Source organism: Urocampus carinirostris, chromosome 5 (genome assembly GCF_059441175.1).
Source record: "Urocampus carinirostris isolate Australia breed hairy pipefish chromosome 5, RoL_Ucar_1.0, whole genome shotgun sequence".
NCBI lineage: Eukaryota > Metazoa > Chordata > Actinopteri > Syngnathiformes > Syngnathidae > Urocampus > Urocampus carinirostris.
In genome coordinates this window covers 21997254-22017027 of record NC_142353.1, presented here as the reverse complement: position 1 = coordinate 22017027, position 19774 = coordinate 21997254, and the positions used below count along the sequence as shown (strand labels likewise).

General features: G+C 41.8%; 1 protein-coding gene across 2 annotated transcripts in view; it reads right to left on the bottom strand.

Annotated features, from left to right (window-relative positions):
• hsd17b4 (hydroxysteroid (17-beta) dehydrogenase 4) overlaps positions 1-19774 on the bottom strand; it is a 44618-nt gene that overhangs the window by 5719 nt on the left and 19125 nt on the right. Inside the window, exons 9-25 of one of the 2 annotated variants that reach the window (XM_088336166.1) lie at positions 19300-19391; positions 19214-19238; positions 18969-19097; positions 14004-14113; positions 12381-12493; positions 12195-12312; positions 10831-10882; positions 10685-10756; positions 10505-10608; positions 10366-10431; positions 10197-10266; positions 9107-9213; positions 7098-7184; positions 6945-7028; positions 6736-6874; positions 6524-6651; positions 2414-2683 (exon numbers count right to left, since the gene is read on the bottom strand). In XM_088336166.1, coding sequence (XP_088192292.1) covers positions 2594-2683; positions 6524-6651; positions 6736-6874; positions 6945-7028; positions 7098-7184; positions 9107-9213; positions 10197-10266; positions 10366-10431; positions 10505-10608; positions 10685-10756; positions 10831-10882; positions 12195-12312; positions 12381-12493; positions 14004-14113; positions 18969-19097; positions 19214-19238; positions 19300-19391 — 1586 coding nt within the window. In that variant the 3' untranslated portion in view covers positions 2414-2593. Of the gene's footprint in view, positions 1-2413; positions 2684-6523; positions 6652-6735; positions 6875-6944; positions 7029-7097; positions 7185-9106; positions 9214-10196; positions 10267-10365; positions 10432-10504; positions 10609-10684; positions 10757-10830; positions 10883-12194; positions 12313-12380; positions 12494-14003; positions 14114-18968; positions 19098-19213; positions 19239-19299; positions 19392-19774 lie in introns of those variants that run through there. The other variant, XM_088336167.1, reaches the window with a different exon arrangement.

Sequence of the window (19774 nt, the reverse complement as noted above, 5' to 3'; positions counted from 1 at the left end):
ACCCAAGGACACTTCGACATGTAACACGGACGAGCCGGGATTCGAACTGGGATCCCTTGATCCCAAGACGAGCGCTCTACCTCCTGAGCTACTGCCTCCCCACTTGGATGAATTTTGGAGGCCAGGAACAGATTAATTGGTTTTCAGTTATTCCTTGTGGGTAAATGTTGTTCCATATGACTAGTCCAAATATGAGTCCTATCCAGGAGTGAATTCCATTATGAGATCAACACCTGCTTAAGGTATCAGTAAATATGGATTATTTTTTTTAAAGAAATCAGTTTGTTTTTCATACATTTCTTGCAGCTCCAGACATATTTTTGTTCTTCTTTTCTTTGTTCTATTATGGCTCTTTCAAGATTTGTGCTGCTGAACCCTGATAACGTTCAATTGCCATCGAGATCATACATAGGTGTCAGCCCAGTTTTATGTGCTTCGAGTGGAAAGAAGTGAGCTCTCAGGGTACCTGCAGCTTAAGGCAAGTTAAATTCAAGACTTTTTAAAGCCTTTTGAAATCCAATTTAAATCCAGATTGATTAAAAAAAAAAATCGAAACAAACAAAAAATACAAATATTTATTGCACACAATACAAAGATTTTCCTAAAATCTCAATCCAGGACGTACCCAAAGTGAATTGAATGATGTTCTCTAACCATTTGCGAAATATAGCCTTTTTGTTTCTCTTTTGAAAGGTAAGCCTCCGAAGCTTTGTCCCAAAGTGAAATAATCACTACAAGTGCCACTATTTTGTTTTGCAATAAAATACCTTCAGATGAGTGAAGCATGGATCTCTTAGCTGGAAAACAAGTGACAATAGCCTGAAGGCTTACCTGGTAGCTTGTCAAATTTGATCACAATCTGAAAGACTAAACATTTTACACATTTTTCTAGGGGTAGGTTTGGCGTTTCCAAAAGTGTCCATTTGGAGATAACCAGTTTACAACACTAAAACCTTTGCAAGTTTGTATTTTACTTTGGCCTTTTTTTTTTTTTTTTTTTTAGCCACAGTGAAAAGTGTTTAAATGTTTGAATTATATTCCCGGAAGTCAAATTAATGATTGTGATTCATTTTTACGAGCAAGTGTGCACAAATAAGCTTTGCGCATGTTTAATTTCAGCTCTGATTTGAAAACATAACATTGTATACATCTATGTTGGAAATTTCATAGGGTTAGGGTTAAGAGCATATCTTGTCTGACAAGTGAACGTTTTATTTTTGCTAACTACCTGGAGAGGGACAGGTGCCAACAGTCTGTTCTTGCCCAAGACACACCACAGGAAATGATGCCCCTAGGACCCTAGCGCTTAAGGGATTCAACTAACCAACTAATACACTATACTATGTGGTTAAAATTTGAGTTTTTGTGTAAGACTACAAGCAACCACCTAACCTTAGTTTCCTACGATTCTTTTTCAAGGTAACATTGTTCATTTATCTTAAACAAAATGTAATTGTATTCATATTGTTTGTCTTTTAACAGTAAATTCTGTAGTGATGTAATCCAAAAGTAATCAGGTTACAATTATTTAATATGATGTTCAGATTACGTTGCTGATTACATTTTTAACAGGTAACTAGTAACTGTATTGGATTACATTTTTAAAGTAATCAGCCTGTGTATTAGTTAGCTAAAGGGACTTTTTTTGTTTTTAGTTTTACACTAAACTATAAGGGTAACGGTTGAGGCCATGGGCCTTATAATCAGAAAGTAAAGAATTAAAATTATTTTTGGTTTCAGCTAAAGCCAATCACAGTTAATCTAAAGAAAAAGGCCACAGTTTGGTCCATTTGATCTCCCTGGTTTGTGTTCTACCGTGTGCTTTGTAGCACTGTTTTTTTTTTTTTTTGTGTTGCACTACACAAAAGGTCTCCGGCACCAGAGTATCTTACAGACAGGCATGAGAAATCAATGACATTATCAGTGTCATTGAATTCAATGTTGTAGTGGTTGACTAGGTTTATTTTTAACCCTATTTTTAATATTTGGTTGGTTGGATCCCTTGACCACAAGGGTCGTAGGGGCACCATTTTCTGTGGTGTGTCTTAGGCAAGTATTTTGGTGGCGCTCATCCCTCCAAACCAACATGTTTCCGCCAAGTCTCGAAGAGGGGACCTTTTGCGTGGGAGTCAAATATGCCAACCACTGTACTATGAAAATATGTAAGAATTACAACCTGGTAATATACTGCTAACATGATAAATATAGTGATAACATGTTAGAAATGCATTTAGAATTCGTAGCCCTTCAAGCTAATCAATAACAGAAATGTAGCTCTCAACTTCAACTAGGTTGGCGACTATTGGGAATAATTTTGGGACAAAACAAACAAGTTACAATACAGCAAAATCTAGTGGTCGTTACACACTGTCCCTTTAAGAGTTCGCCAATTTAAAGAAATAACTACATCAGGGATGGGCAATCATTTTATTAAGTCATCAAAAGCCATGAGCAGTTTTATTAAAATAGATTATGAGCATTTTTAGAACTCTTAATAGAAGCATTTGTACACATAGTTTCATGATTAGTCATAAATCTCCCAGGGATTAAGTTGTTAACTAGATTAATGGAAATCCCAGGTGGGTGAGTCGTCTCACAGCCTCGCATGATCTTTGAGTATGACCTCCAGCTTCTGACCCAGCATGATGTTCCCTCGAATCTTAAGCCTGCCTGAGAAAAACGCCTGTATAGAAGAAGAAAAGAGACATTCTGTCTTTCCAACGCTACAACATTTGCACCGAACGCCTTCAACAAGGCAGCTAAAGAAAAAAAGGAGCTGTCAGTTTCAAAAAGCTCAAGCTTTTCCTCCTCTGTTGCTCGCTTTGCCGTATAAAAGAGTTAGGGGCCGGTCACACAGACATTTGCGGCTGAATCACGGCTAAAATTTTGCGTTTTTTTTTTTTGCTCGTGGTTGCCCTTGATGGAAAGTGCGCAAAATTGGCCAACCCGCTGTTCATCGGTGGTATGCCCGCAAAACACGCCGGCGACTGTTCCGCTTCCTCATCGCGTCATTTCTGCGTCATTTTCTCGTGTGGACCACGGGTATAAAAGCTCCCGAGCCGGTGTTGTGCCCAAATCCAACTCCTACGCAACACATCCACCCCCCCACCCCCTCGTGTGAACGCGCATTCTGCTGCGATCGCTTTTGTTGTAAGCGTGCATTGACGTTGGTGACTTTTTCATCCGCGTTAACAAACGCATTTTGTAGAATACGATCGCACTTTATTGTTTAAATAAACGCGTTATATAGACTAGGATCTCCCAATTGTTATAATTAGCTCGCTTTATTGTTTTAATAAGCGTTTTATATAGAATACGATCGCTTTTGTTGGAAGCGCAGCAGAATGCGCGTTCACGCGAGGGGGGGGGGATTTACCGTTCGATTACATTCACAACAAAAACAAAGACGGAATGGTTTAAGTTGTATTACATTCCCAACAAATGCAAGACAAAGTGGTTTTGGTTATATGTTCGCCATTACATTCCCTAAAAGTGAGATAAAACGAGGTAAAAGTGGGGATGCGAATCTCGACAGGGATGCGTTTCTCGGATAACACCGGGCTGTAGAAATCATAACCGCTCAAGACACAGTCCAGTGAAGATCAAGATTTCAAGCTATGGCATCATTTTTATTTTATTATCTTGAAAAGAAATGTCAAGAAATAAAAATGGATTAAGACGAGGTCACTACGCTGACGGGGATCCATGTTCACCCCCTTGACGTCTCGAGCACAACTGACGTGTGCTCGGCAATTCGCGCTGTATATACGCGGAGAAAGGCGTTTGACTGTCACACGCGTAACACGCTAATTTCACGTAATAACACCGCAATACAGGCGCAGAACATGCTATTACCATGCTCCACCCACGATTACCCGCTGAAATTTCCCGTCCTACCCATGTGTAACCATGCCCTGGCCGCAGCCAGAGCACGTCGTTCCGCGTCATTACCTCGTGTTGACCACGTGTGCGGCACGCGGTTTAACACGTGCTCAAACTTTTGAGCAGCTCAAAAGTTTTGCGCGCGGCCAACCACGTGTGAATTTCCGACCGCGAGTAAAGCACTGCTGTATCTCGTCTATATGGCGGTCTCAAAACGTCCAACAACGCCCAACAGTGTCTGCTTCACGGTCAGATATTTCTGGCCGTGGTTCAGCCTTGATACGCTCGTGAAAGGCTGTGTACCCGCGCAAAACTTTTTCGCGCTGCCACCCGCGCGCGAATTTCCGACCTCGTGTTAAGCACTGCTGTATCTCGTCTGAATGGCGATCTCAATGCGTCCAATAGCGTCCGCCTCAAAGGCAGAAATTTCTGGCCGTGATTCAGCCGCAAATGTCTGTGTGACCGGCCCCTTAGAAAGGACCCAGAACGGCTTTTTATCCCTAAAGTTTTTCAGAACACAAATGGATCAAAATGGAGTTTCGTGACCGGGTTATCGATTCACTGCTCGCACATAACAGACGGAATACTACAGAGATATCAACTGTTTATCGACTACGAGTACTTTTGATGGGGTGTGATGAACAGAAAACTCTTTACAAATTGGATACTCAAATTTTATAAAAAGAACTCTTGGGAAAACCTTCAAAGGTTCATTATTTCCTGGAAGATGGCGCAACCGGGCCAACTTTGCACTTTAAGAATTAAACTCGAAAGACGAACTGGTTCTGTTGTAGGGATGAGGGTTTCCACTATGGATTTTTCAGTTTCGAGGAATAAAGATGTTGGAAGGTGACAAAGTTTATTCTGTTTTTAATATAAGACACCTGCAAAGAAGATCACATAGGATGCTGGTTTGTTATTTTGACTATTATGCACTGCTCACATCATTGTCACTATTGGCCAATCATGTCAATGCTCTTTGAAGCCTACACCCTTTAGGGTGGATCTGCTTGTGTAACCTATGAGATTAAAAAAAAAAAAAAAAAGAAAAAAAAAAACTCATGGTAGGGCTTATCAAAGGTTTGGCGGTCCCCCTCTTTTAAAAACCATTAATGTCTTCTCCCCTTATTTTGAGTGTATACTAAAATTTAAGCAACTCATTCAGGGCTTGAATTTCAAAAATAATATACGTGTTTATAGTAGCATAGTAAAAACTACAAGGCTGAACTTTCTTGGCATAATAATGCTTTGACACCATTATCTACTGTATGCCACAGCACCACAGTATTCTGTTCAAGGTCAAGTTGGCTGCTCATACAACTAGCAGCTCTTTAGCAAACTAATCAACTCAGCCATTAACTCTTTGACCTTTGCCCTCAGGTAGACGCTACAGGTTACTTAGAGTGTTAGGTTGTTTTTATCCCCCTGGGCCATCACTTGAGGCTAAAAATATATATCTTGCCAGTCGTATTGAAAAATTGCTATTCATATGTTAGCCTTATTTGGGATTTTTTTGTTGCTGCTAAACGTATGATGGGATGACTGTAAATGCATTTATTCATTTACTACAATGTTATTATTGTCTTAATTATAGGGTCCCAACAGTTGAGTAAAATGTCTTCCTTGCTTCAAAGAGTTATCACCTTGTGAACCACTCAACCATTTGCTTGAGAAGAGAGGTTGCTGCATTTTCATGTTGCTGCATTTTCATGTTTTTCTCCGTCCTGTTTGATGTTTTGTGGTGTCCTCTGGCTATGTTAATCTCTCCTCCCACATCGACCCTGTGACTCAACGGTTGGCAATAAAGTATGCAAGCTGTTGCAATTCTGGTCAGATGTAAATCAGGCTTTCATGATAATTGGTTTCGCCAGTCTTTGTTTTGCGTTTTATTCAGACATATAAGGTAATAGACTTACCCATTATCATACTTTTTATTGAACTTTTTTACAGTGCACTTAACCACCTGGGTCATCGAGGGCACCATTGAGGATGCGACTCTGGACAGCTATCTCTCCACTGTTGAAGGTTTCTGACCTGAGTTTAGGTTGTGGCAAAATTTGCAGCAGTGCGTTACTTGTTATTGTTGTTGACCCAGTTCTTTTTCAGTCTCCCTTTCTTCCTGCCCCTTGGACTGTGCTTTAGAGAATGACTTTGGCCAGTCCTGATGATCTGGTAACGTGACTAAACTCTTGCAGTCGTCAGTGCACAATTGAAAACAGTTCTTGATAGGGTCCAATCTTTCCTTTGATGGTGTTGTGCACCATTTCATTGGTCACATAGGCTTTGTAGCTAATGCCTAGGTTTTAACACCTATCGCATAGGACGTGCAGATTAAAAATGGTTCTTGGTGCTCCTTCCCTCTCTAAAACCTGCCTGTTATTCGACTCGGATGTTTACAGCCTGTGGTTTCAGTCTTTTCTATAGGACATTTAACAAAACGTGCATGGCTGATGGCAGATTTTGTCATTTAGATTTTACAACTCTGCGGCATCCTTTCTCTCCAGACATTCATAATTTTTTTAAGTACTATTACAGGTTTATCTTGATTTTCACAAAGCGCCATGTCTGATCTAGTTACAAACAGTATTCACTCCGTTGTTATCAATAACAATGAAAGCGATTCAATTCCATTCATTCTTACCGTCTGCGGATTAAGTCTGTCTTGCACCACCTCCATGAAGTCCTCATCCGATACCGTAAAGGTCACGTCCGGTTTCCCGGCGTAAGCGCCGTGATGAAGAGCTCCGTTTCCGTTCTTCAGATCGATTGCTGAAAGAAGTCGACAAGAAGTCCCATTTTTAAAGCTTAATGCGCTTATTGCACCTTGATCACAGCCTGTGCGTCTTAGCTCACTCCATTCAGTGATCTTGCCGTCTTTGGTGATTTCCCAGCCGAAGATGGCGTTCACTTTCTTGACTAGCTCACGACCGGACTCTTTGATGCGGCGGCCTATTTCCGAGAATACGAGCTCGCTCTGAAGGCCCGCCTCTGCCTACACCGTCACAAGAAAATTGTTGAAGTACCCACCTGCTTTTTAAAAATTCAGCTTAACATGTTCGGACCTGAGGGATACCGGTGGACGTCTCGGGCGTCTCGTGTAAATCGACGTAAGCGCCCGCAAGCACCACTGCGCCCGTCTCTTTGACCTGAAATTGACAAGAGCAGGTAAGAATCTGCTTGAGCTGTGTTTTGAGCAGAAATGTGCACACACACACTTTACACTGAAAGTGAACTCTGCTGCCTTCCTTCCACATCTCCGTCTGTATGGACTGACCCGGATTCACTGGCTTTACAAAGCGGACCTGTGATGTGGCACACAATTGAGTTTTGACAGATTTTAGAAAGCGTTCGACAAATGACTCGTAGAAGAACCTATTATGATAGAATATTTTTACATAATGTATGCAGATACACTGAAAAGGCATGCTAAGTTCATGTTAAATTTATAGTTTAGTAGACACTCAAAGGAGAGAAGACATTAATGGATTTTGAACAGAAAGTCCAAACCTCATAAGAAATTCCAACCTGTTCTAAAAGCCCTCCCTTTTAAATCTCCTTGGTGGTGACAAAATAAAATCCAACCTAAAAGGTGTGGGATTCAAAGGACAGCAATACGATTGGCCAATGGTGTCAATGATGTAAACAGTTCATAATAGTCAAAACCAGGACTAATTTGGCCCCCTTCTTTAGCCCGGGAGTTTTATACCCAAAGCCAACTTAGCTATAGAGGAGGAATTTGAATGATTGAAACCGAAGCGAGCTCTTAGGATGCATTTTTATCGGGAAGGAATTCAGGTATATGTATTAGTTAACAGAAAACACGACCATTTTAATTCTATATCTTTAAATTATCTCATCTCATCTCATTAGCTACACCGCTTATCCTCAGTAGGGTCGCGGGGGTGCTGGAGCCCATCCCAGCAATCATCGGGCAGTGGGCAGGGGACACCCTGAACTGGTTGCCAGCCAATCGCAGGGCACACAGGGACAGACAACTCACTCGCTCATTCACACCTAGGGACAATTTGGACCGGCCAATTCACCTGAAATGCATGTTTTTGGAATGTGGGAGGAAACCAGAGTGCCCGGAGGAAACCCACGCAAGCACGGGGAGAACATACAAACTCCGCACAGGAAGTCTGGAGCTGGATTTGAACCCACGCAGGAGGTTCCCAAGACATGAACTGTGCCGCACATGCGCTAACCACTGCGCCGCCGTGCTGCCTTTAAATCATATAATTATATAAAAGATTCTGATATGGATGAATACATATTTAGCTATGTACAGTATCAGTCATTAGAACTCCAAGTTGCATTTGCCTTCCCAACAGGTTGTTAGGCTTTACACTATGACATAGCTTTACTACACACATTTGAAGTAGGCTACTTAAAACATCAGAATCCTCCTAAGCAAAGCACTGGTTTCTCCCACTTTGTTGACGACAATGTCATCTATAGACACGAGAATTTCCTTTTCGGTGTATATGCAAAAGTTACCGAGACAGTGAGATTCTTAGCCTACATTTTACACATTTTAAAGCAGGAAAGGGTCAAGAGGAACTTGTATGTCAGCCCAATGACATGGTGGGCATGTGTTAGAAGGTTACCGATCACCTGTTTTTCTTTTTTTTTTTCCCCCCCAAGCGTTTTCTAGCATTTTTCCTCTTTTTACTTTCCACTTTTTTTTTTAACTTTGCTGTTAAATTTCATAGCTTTTATAGATAGAAGCCAAACTTTTGCGAAGAAACCAAGATGATATATTCTAATTTCCTATATTTTTAAACCAAACGCTAAACGATAATTTCCAATCACTGGGAATAAAAAACAGTGTAATAGAAAATGTTGCAGTTAAAAGAAATCCCCGCACCACACGTGAGTTCAATCATATTGCCTTAAATAGCTTATACTTGAAGTCAGTATGGGTGTTACCTCAAATGTTCTAATGGATAAATTGTAGTCAGCCTCTACATCCCCTGAGGGTGGTTAGTTTGAGAGTGGTGACATCCAGTGGACGTTTTTAAAACTGCATGAAAGGAGGTAGTTCATTTTTCTCTTGCGTTTCTCTAAGCATTGCCTCGGGGGCTGGATTAAATCCAAGAGGATGCCATGCTTTTTAGGGCATCGAAAACCCAAGACCATTTGCTTGGTTACCGTTTACTTTCTTTAGCTCCTACTATTGCAGTCCTATTAAAATGGTTACAGTTGCTAATTCCTCGAGACAAACCTTGATGGCTTTGAATCTGGAGGGATCGTTGTCAGCAAACTGCTTAAGGACGTGTCTCGCTGCAAAGCCGAACGAGCACAAGCCATGCAGGATCGGTGATTGGAAACCTGAACCAAAAAATTCAGAGCTGTGATATGGGAAATTAGCTAGGATGGATTGTGCACCTGGAGCCACAATTACTCACAAATCAAATTGTTTCGAATGAAAGTAAAGATCCGTGAACTATCCTATAAACCAGCATTTTTTCATATACTCATAGGTTGAGAGATTAGCTATTATTTTACATGGGCCTATCTTAAAGGGAGCTGACAAAATTGTCTGCTGTTTTGCTACTACGGGTACCCAAAAGACTAAGTCTTCATAGTTTTTATTCAAGCACTTTTTAAAAACTACCAGAGCAAATTTTCTTATTTCTCGAGAACCAATAAATGAAGACATCGGATTTGAATCATGTATTTCGCAAACCCACAAATATATCTGTGATTCAAATATGTCATTTTTAATCTTGCGTATGCATTAAGACTTTTTAGATGTTGAGTAAATCGCGAATATTTTTGTGGATCTAAACGATACTTGTGTAAATATTCATAGGTGTTGGGTAAAATTGGTGGTAATCTGTAGCTTACAATTTCAGTTACAGGAGGTTCTTCCAATTATAATTTACCACTGGGAAACGCAAACTTAATTTTTTGCATGTCCATAATACGTAACCCTACTTAAACGGCACTCTGAAACGTGTATTAGTTAAGTGTAGAGTGCACCTGTCCTCAAACAAACTAATGCCAGCTGCCGTTAATCACGAGGGAAGAAGAAATGCAAATGGCAAAGCGAAGCCACCAGAGCAGTCCCAGCATTATTTTTGAGCAGACTTGTTGAGAAACATGGCAACAATTTCAAGCATTTACTAGCACTTTACCCAAAATTCAAGCACTCATCAATCCTTAAAATTGTGGTGTACAATGTCTCACTTTAAGAGCATGTTCCAATGTTGATAAAGACAATTTCATTCATGTGCCATCTACTACTTCATCTGTTTTTAGAGCTCCTTTTAAACCGACTACATGTCTTGTCAAAGCAATTCAAGTCTTACCTCCCATGGCAGCAAAGTTAGGGTCAATGTGGAGAGGGTTCCAGTCCCCACTCAGACGGTACAATGCCGCCTACCAGGAAAGAGAAGAGAGTCATAACAAAATACATCTATAATAAAAAAGGAAATCACTCTGGCAATCCACTTCAAATTAGATTAGTTTCTTCTTGACCTGATCGCAAGTAGTGGAATCAACCAGCACAGCGTCCGGCGCTCGCTGCGGAGGCGGCACAAGATTCTGAGGGGAAGAAGCGCCATTATTATTTCGTGTGTCCTTTTGCATTGTCATAAAAACACTGCGTTTAACCCACTTTGGCTTTCTCCGATGTCCTTTTGCCTCCAAAGCCTCCGGCGCCGACCACAAACACAGAAAACTGGTTGAAGCAGATCAGCTCGGCATCGCAGTACGTGTTCACTGGGGGAGGGAGGGAAAGGACTTTTATTGCAGTCGTATAAACCGAGGAATCCCAATCGAGAGGGGCCCCGCTTACCGTCCAGGAGGATCACCGCCCCGGAGCCTTTGTCCAGGACGTCTGCGATGGTAGCCTCTGATGTCAGTTGTCCTTAAAAAGACCCCCCCCCCCCGAAACATTGATTAATTTGCCCTTTTTTAATAGAATTTATGAATCTTTCATACCAGAGGTTGGAAGGGGTTTGTATAGCTCTAGGTACTGCTCGCCATGTAAAACCTGTGAAACATATCATGCATGGTATCACGTCATCCAAAAACTGTCTTTGCAATTTCACAGATAATATCATGGGCTCAAGACTGTCAAGTCATGTTTATTGGTTTAATCATTAGGAGTCTCAAAGGGCTGCACAGACCATAGACTATCGCAAACTCCAGACTATAATTACACTCCCCCCTGATCTAAAACCTACATGAGGGTAAAGAAAAAACTCAAAAACCTCAACATCAGAAAAATGAAGACACCTTGAAAAGGGACTGCACCAGGGTCCAATGCCATTAATTCCATCACTCCAGAGAAACTTCTCCCATTGCCCCCCTCGTTAAAATGCTTGCTTATCGACTTTTGTGTTTCCAAATTTTAGTAGTGTTGTAAATCAACCAGTGCGTGCTTGTTTCTGTTATTCCGATTAATAATTATTTGAAAAAAAATGAACTGCGAATTGACATATACTTTGAATAAAATAATGTCTAGGGTTATTCCCTTAAACACTGAAAAAGACTGGAAACCACCTTTTGGAAAGACCCCTGGCGTCCTCCTTTGAATAATCTGGGTAACTCCTAAAAAGACCCCACAATCCCAAAAGCTATGTTAAAAACCCTACACTTGTTAGTGTGCTGGTGTTCCTCCTATGACGTCACAGCTCAGGATGACATAGACATTTTGTCTTCAATCATCTCAGAAAATCGAATATGCAAAACACATGTACCATTTCCACACATTTTGCATGTTTAAGATTTTGGAATTATCTCTAGACGTACAGAGATTTTAGTGTGTACAGCTACAGTGAGTGGCCCTTCTAGTCAGGATACAAGATATTTTTCCAGCAAAATCTTGCCTGAAACACGATCGATAAGTTACGAGAATTTCCAGATTCTACCACTGGAGACTGCTCATCACCAGCATCAGGTGGGACACGGGAAAGAAACCTTCCGGTATGCAAAGGGAACACATAACGTGACTGAGGTCTGCCCCCTACTGCTACTGCTATAATTCAATTAGTAGATTATTTATCCTACTACTTTATTCTTATCCTTAATTACTACAGAATATATTTTAGGTGAACAGGGAGAGGTGTTTTTACAGCCATTTGCGGTTCACCAGCATGCATTGGATAGGCTGAGAACGGATTAATTGGTTTTTCAGTTGTTTCGAATCAGGAAAATTTGCTCGAGATGAGATCAATTCTAACGGATGTAAAGGCATCACAGTGTTGCATAATATTTTCATGACTTCAGAATGTGAGATAATGCACCTTAAACATTAAATTAAAGCAGTATCCAAAAGAATCATTTATGTACATATTCATCACCTGTGTCAGGTCGATGTTCATATCGGGTACCAAGCCCAGGTTCATCATGGCTGCTTGAGCCGGGATGACCCCGAAAGTCGGAAGGCAGCCAAAGTCTGAATGACCTTCGTACAAGAACCTATAAAGAAAAATACGGTAGTAAAACGTCACATTCCCCACACTCTCAAGACTGTAGTAATCACACACCTGAGGTGGTCAGGGTCCTTGGTGGACATTCCCACACCAAGGGCGTACAGGATGCATTGCATGTGTGTGAAGTCGAACGCTGTTGCCGGAAGTTTTTGCCCCACAGCCGCAGCCTGACGCACAGAACAGACATGTTAATGCTCCCGTGATCGGCGTGATGTGTTTTTTTTGTGTTCATTTAATCTAAAAAGCTCTTTTGAGATGAAGTAATTATCTAATCTAGCTTCCTGTGACCTCATGTGGCCATGCAATTATTCATTAGTCCCTTTAATGGCCCCCACCTCGGCCTTTTTGTTCAGTGACCAGCAGCCGCATGAGTGGGTACTCCAAAGGACAGCCTGCCCTAATTTTAATTAAGACCGCCATTGAATGCAGACATCAGGGACCCGCTGACTTTCAGCTCCCCGTTAAATACCGCAACTCGGTAATGAATCCTTATTGTGCTTGGCCACGCACACATAACTTATCTGCTATACAATCAAATGGACATCATGAAGCGTGAAATGGGAGAAATATCACAGTCTGGATCATTAACTCACATCAGCATTGGCGGTAATACTAGCTTATGTTTTTTTTCTTCAATTGAAGGAACAGTGTGTATTATTTGACGAGTAGATGTCGCTGAATTCTGAAGTGCAAAACTGAAATTGTTGCCGTGCCTGCTGCAACACCAGAACTGAGAGCACACGCGGAATCACCTTCCCACTTGACAAGTGGGGAAAAAAACGAGAATAGTGGTATTTCACCAGCGGAGACGCGCCTTCCCACCCCCCAGGTTCCTTCACAAGCTTAACATGGTCTTCTTTCCCCTCTGATTCCTCCAAGACCATTCAATTGGCTGTGGTTTCGCTATTTGGTGGTTATGGACGGTAGGAACCCCGTACACCCATTAATGAGCACCAATAATTAGATGATGAGGCGTTTGGGTACCAAAACGTATTTGATGATAATTCATCTTTAATGCAGATGAAAAAGAAAGACAAAGAAAGGCTAACATATACACACGATCTGCGCACATTACCTAATTTGGTTACACAATCATTCCATGAAAAGTTATAAGCAGACTAATCATACAAGTTGACGTTTTTTCTAAAAATTATTCCCATTTTGATGATTTAAATTCAATTTTTTTCTAAATGCTAAAGGGAGTCGTTTACCTGCGCTTCATTGAATTTCTTCACATTGACATTTAAAGCACTGGGCAGAAACACTATCAACACCAGCCTGCAGCCCTAAGGATGCTTTGTTTTAATCAAACAGTCAGACTCCCTGGTCCGCACCAGTTCTAAGCGAACTGATAGGTGATCTGCCGGGCATGCGCCATGCCAGCGGACAAGGCAAAGAGCGGCACTGCCTTGACGCGAGGCCGCAGCTCTGGAAATCCCTGGCAAGGGTCTGGCACGCCTCTGAACCCAACAACACTCACGTGACCATCCCAAAAAAAAGAAAAACTGCATCGTATTTAAAATAACGCTTGTAGTCCTGAATTTACGGTAAATCGAGAAGGGCAATAGTTTGAGTACAATGGTTCATTGAAGCATTAATACAGGCATTTAAAATTATTTTATCAGATTTATCTAGTCAACAGTAATCAAATGTTAATTGTTGCAGTCTTTAACTCACGAGGTTGCTGTCATGGGTAGAAGGTGCAGATGGAGCAGAAGTGAGCCCAGCGCCGACATCTTGTCCCGACTCCACTTGAGACAGGACGGTCACAATGGACTGAAGAGATTCTGCATGGGCATATGCAGAATGAGCATCAACATTGTCAGTAACCATTTCAAGTTAAAAGCAGCTACATTGTAATAGATCCAGATTAAGCCAAACAAGCTAAATTACAGCTAACAAAATCCATCCCAAATACAAAGTGAGTGTAAATGCTAACAATTCTCCAATTTATCCCGGGAAATTATACATTATCATCAATATGATTAACCAATCCAGTGTTTGAGGTCAAATCAGGCCTAAAAAAAATTCAGCGTGACCCAAACCAGGCTCCTGGGTATTAAAGCCTGAATCCAACCAATTGATTTGCAGAAATGAGCCTGAAGTAAACCCACAATCTAATATTTTGTGAGGACTCGGGAGGAGGAGAAGATGACTTATGAAAAAAAGCAAAGCCTGCCATAGGTTACATTAGCAGACAATTTTCCATCTTTAAATGATTTTTTTTTTTAATTTTAAAGAGTTGATGGGAACATTTTAGGGCCGTCAAAGGACAGGTTGAAAAAAGGCCCGTAAACCACAGCAACAGTACGTCCTTAAGAATCTAGTGAGGCACTTTAAGAAACGGGAGTTTTTTTAATTGACATTGCAAGATTTTAGTACAGTGTTGCTATGAGGTCAAATTCTGTTTTTTGTGGACTACGGTCTCTCGTGGTTAAAACTACTCACGTGATGTTAGCGTAGCCGACAAGGTATGTTAGCGTTGCAACATCAGTGAGTAGTGACAAGACACTGATTGAATCACAGCGTTTCGTGTACATGATGACCCACTACTAGATAGATAGATAGATAGATACTTTATTCATCCCCGAAGGGAAATTCACATTTCCAGCAGCATCCCTGAGCTGAGAACAGTACCGGTACAATAATAAAGCCAAAAGAATACAATATACAAATACCCAGTGTGACGTGCAAATGCCCACTGTAGCGTGTTATATAGAGTAACTAAATAGTGCTTCACAGAATACATATTGCAGTAAGATTGGGTAATATCCAATGTAGGTGGTGTGGTTTAATGTGGGCCTTTACTCTGCCGGGTGGAGTTAAAGAGCCTCATGGCATGAGGAAGAAAAGATCTCTTCAGTCTGTCCGTAGTACAAGACAGTGACAGCAGTCTGTCGCTGAAACTGCTCTTCTGTCTGGAGATAATGCTGTGTAGTGGATGCGATGGATTGTCCATGATTGACCTCAGCTTTTTCAGTGCTCGTCTCTCAGCTACTGTTGTTAGGCTGTCCAGCTCTTTGCCCACAACAGAGCTCGCTTTCCTAGCCAGTTTATTGAGACGAGAGGCATCCTTCTTCTTGACGCTGCCTCCCCAACACGCTGCCGCATAGAAGAGGGCGCTTGCCACTACTGTCTCATAGAATATTTTCAGGAGCTTTTTGCAGATGTTGAAGGAGGCCAGCCTTCTGAGGAAGTAAAGTCGGCTTTGCCCTTTCCTACATAGAGCTTCTGTGTTGGCAGTCCAGTCCAGTTTGTTGTCCAGCTGCACACCCAGGTATTTGTAGGTCTGGACAAATTCTACACATTCTCCCTTGATGGTTACAGGAACCGGGTGAGTTCTGGTTCTCCTGAAGTCCACCACCATCTCTCTGGTCTTGGTGGTGTTTAGGTGCAGGTGGTTTGCGTCGCTCCATCGGACAAAGTCCTGAATCAATTTCCTGTACTCCTCCTCCTGCCCGTTTCTGATACATCCCACGATCGCAGTGTCGTCTGCAAACTTTTGCACATGGCAGGACTCAGAGTTGTACTTAAAGTCCGATGTATATAGAGTGAATAGGAACGGAGAGAGAACGGTCCCCTGCGGAGATCCTGTGCTGCTAACCACAGTGTCCCCCCTGTTTCACATACTGGGGTCTGCCTGTCAGGTAGTCAGTAATCCATTCTACAAGGTGTGAGCTAACTCCCATCTCTGTCAGTTTCCTACTCAGTAGCAGAGGCTGTATGGTATTGAAGGCACTGGAGAAGTCCAAAAATGTAATCCTCACAGCCCCCTTCGCCCTATCCAGGTGAGAGAGGGATCGGTGTAACATGTATACTATAGCATCCTCCACTCCCACCTTCTCCTGGTAAGCAAATTGCAGTGGGTCGATGGCGTGACGGACCTGTAGCCTCAGGTGGTGCAGCAGCAGCCGCTCCATGGTCTTCATCACATGTGATGTCAGGGCGACCGGCCTGAAGTCGTTGAGTTCCTCAGGTTTTGATTTCTTTGGGACTGGGATGATGCAGGATGTACTACTAGTTCTAAAAAAAAGTCAGCGAGACAGAAGCCCGACCCAAACATTATGATTGACATTTTAGGCCGAACCCGGGATGAAATTTGGGTTTGGCTCGAACTTAAGATCTCACCTCTGTCCAGTGCTACGGTGAAACAGAAAATACAAGCTCGGGAGCTGATGAAATAGGAAAAGCCCTCGGTCGAATTAAAAGAGGCCGTCGCCTTTTTAGCAGGTAGTTATAGCAACAAGGTTGGGTAACAAGCTACAAATGAGGAGGCAGCACAAAGTCATGCTAATGAGGCCAGCACAGTCCCGCTGGGGCCACCCCCGTGAGCTTCGGCGCAAACCACGGCGCACCACTGAGGAGGCGGACGGCGGTAACACTAAATAATAATTACATTTAGTAATATGCATGACTCCCTAGCAACACACCTCACCGCTATTTGTTTGCTCTCCACTTTTCTTGACCTCGAACTGTAGATTGCCTCACACTACCGGAGGCAACTCAGAATGAGTACGGATGTGTGGGTACAGAAAGTTGTAGGTTTTTACCTAATATGCAAATTACATGACAACACTGGTGTTTACCCAGCTGCTCTCGAAACCTATAAAATGATTATTACTGTATATTCCGAGCTACAGGGCAGCATACTCAAATTAAAGAACGAAACTCGGATTTTAAACCGCAGGATCAAACATGAGAATGAACCAATTCACATCTATTCCTTACACTTTGTTGTTTACATCACATGTTTTTGGATCATGTGACCATTTAAGATAGAAATTACAAAGAGGAGCATATATTAACTATTGCGCTGAAAGAAAACGCGAATGAGGGTCGAGTCATGTAAAATATGAGCTCTACAGCGCAGGGCAGCCATACTGAGAATAGTTCCAGATTGCCACACGGATGTGTTTTTGTGTTGTTGTCATTGGTGGTTGCCATGGTAACGGACCAAATTTTGCATTTGCTTGTTATCATTTCTTGAGGATTAAAGGAAACTTCGGCAACCTAACATTGACACCGATGAAACACATAAGTGTAGCGTTTTGATAGATAACTTCCACTGCAGATCAATTCTTATGTATACATTGACGACTTGATTGATGTTGGAAATACTGAATAAAGTACTGTCAGAGCTCGTGTTTTGCTCCTGTTATACATTACAGATGCTCCTCTACTTACGACCATTCGAATTAAGAAAAAGTAGGTACGGCAATGTCCGGGTATTTTTCGACAAAGTTAGATTTTGTGTGCACCTTTTTCCGGGTAGAGGACAGTACTGTAGTGCTTCTTTCTGCCGCTACCGGCGTGTGGCACTGTGATAGGTCACTCAGCATCCACACCAAAGAAACAATCCGCTTCCTTTTCCTAGTTTGTGATAAACATACTGTACAGACTCTCCAGCACGCCAAGAACGTTGACATTTTTTGGTTTAATATCATGTGCATCCATTCAATACGGTTGGTGTAAAGTGTAAAGAAAAGGGGAGATGTTTCTTTTGAAATTAAAGTGGAATAAGAAAGAGTGATGCGGTTGAGAAAATGGTTGTGTCAATTTTTTTCAGCGACTTTCTACCACAGAGGAGGAAGTTGCGGAACTCTTGAAGCTCATCTTCCAAAAGTAAGTTAAACTTAACTTATAGAGCATATGATTTTATGAAATGTTTATTTTTCAGTACAAAACAATACAGGTTACTTATACAAGCCTTAAACATGTTTATATAAACCTTAAACCTACAAAATATATAGCACTGAAGCGAACAAACAAACTCAACTTACGATCATCCGGAACCTATCTCGTTCCTAAGTAGGGCAGCATTTGTATACGAATAATTTTGGCAAAAACATGGACTAATTTCTCTCGACAGGCATCATAAATATTTCCAGATGTCCTGGTAATGTTTTGTATTCAGAGCGGATGAGTTGAGGAAAAGAGCAGCTTGCCGTTTTCCTCTGTGCTACCACGAAAAAAACAACAACAATAAGCCGCATTGTATTTAAAGCCGCAGTGTTTAAAATGCAGCTAATAAGGCGGCTTGTAGTTCAGAATTTAGGGGAACTTCCCTATCTAATTGTATTTTTGTCTCGGTCAAACAAATTCTAAAAAAAAAAAAAGAGGATTTTTTGACATCTTTTTTTAATTATTATTTGACATTATCATTTGATTTTGACAAATATAGCTGATGTGGTACAATATTTTCCTTATTTTAAGAAGTAATATTTTTTTTAAAAATGTAACACACAATATTAAAAATTTGACTTAGTGTCACGTAAATTCCAACAATACTATTATACTGCAAAAAAAGACACGGAAAAGACAAGACAGGACAAAACTAAGACTCAACAAGGAGACAAGACTCGTAGACAAAGTTGGGAGAAAATGATATAAAAACTCGTGTGGCAAGTATGAAATGTGTGAAATAGCTACATCAGATGTGTAATGGTTAAGGCCCCTCATACTAGCAGCCTTTGTCCCCCTATTCCTTGCGAAAGTCATTTCATGAAAAAAAAACTATTTTAGAGGAAGTGTATTGTTCTATAATTAAATCAGTGAGCAGTGGCGTGTCCTTTTTTCCACTTTGCTTATTCCTGCCACAGTTGAACTTCAAGCTTCTGCGGCTAGCACTAGAGAATCACTGACCTTGTACTGAAGTGGGCCTGGTCGAGTCTGTAAAATCGCAAACTTTTTCCCACCGGTCCCTGACAGCTTCCGGGGTCATGGGCTGGCTTTTCCGCCTGGTGATGCAGCCTTGACTCCGCTCCCAGCGCACTGAACACACACGCAAGGCGTTAAGAGGTCATTATCAAACGCCGGCGAGTGCGGATCGGCTGCCGGGTTTCACGGCTAAATCGTAACACGTGCAGACAGTAGGAAAAAGGACTTACATTTGCCGATCCAGCCCGCACCGACCTGCAAGCGAATAGATCATGAAGGGAAAACTCGGCAAGGCGTCGGTTAAGACCGGCAATACCTCAAAAAGTCCTCCGCTTTCTTGGCATTGTTCGTGACAGAGCCACAGCACCATGGGAGCCACGTACTCCGGCTTGAGCGCCGCCACCAGATCTAAATTAAACAAACAGACGGGAGGAAGCGGCAGCCTCGTTTCAAGATGCATCTGTGGGGATCGCTTCGCTGCGCCGCTAACAACACATTTTAGGGCAAAGCCGTGCACGGAAATAGCGAGGCTGTCCGACTACATTATTGTCAGCGTCACTTTAGTCATGTGAAAAAATGTGAAAATCTGCTGCGAATGGCTGTTTCTTCAGCTCCAATACTCGGAAAAATATGTCTGCAAGCACCAACATCAAAACAAAGGAGAGAAAGAAAATGTAGCACTGGTAAACCCAAGTATTTATCAAAAAAAGTCGCGTTCCTTAAAAGATGGGTAAATATCGACACCAGGTATCGGTGCTGATATGAGCCTTTTTTGCGGGATCGATACTAGG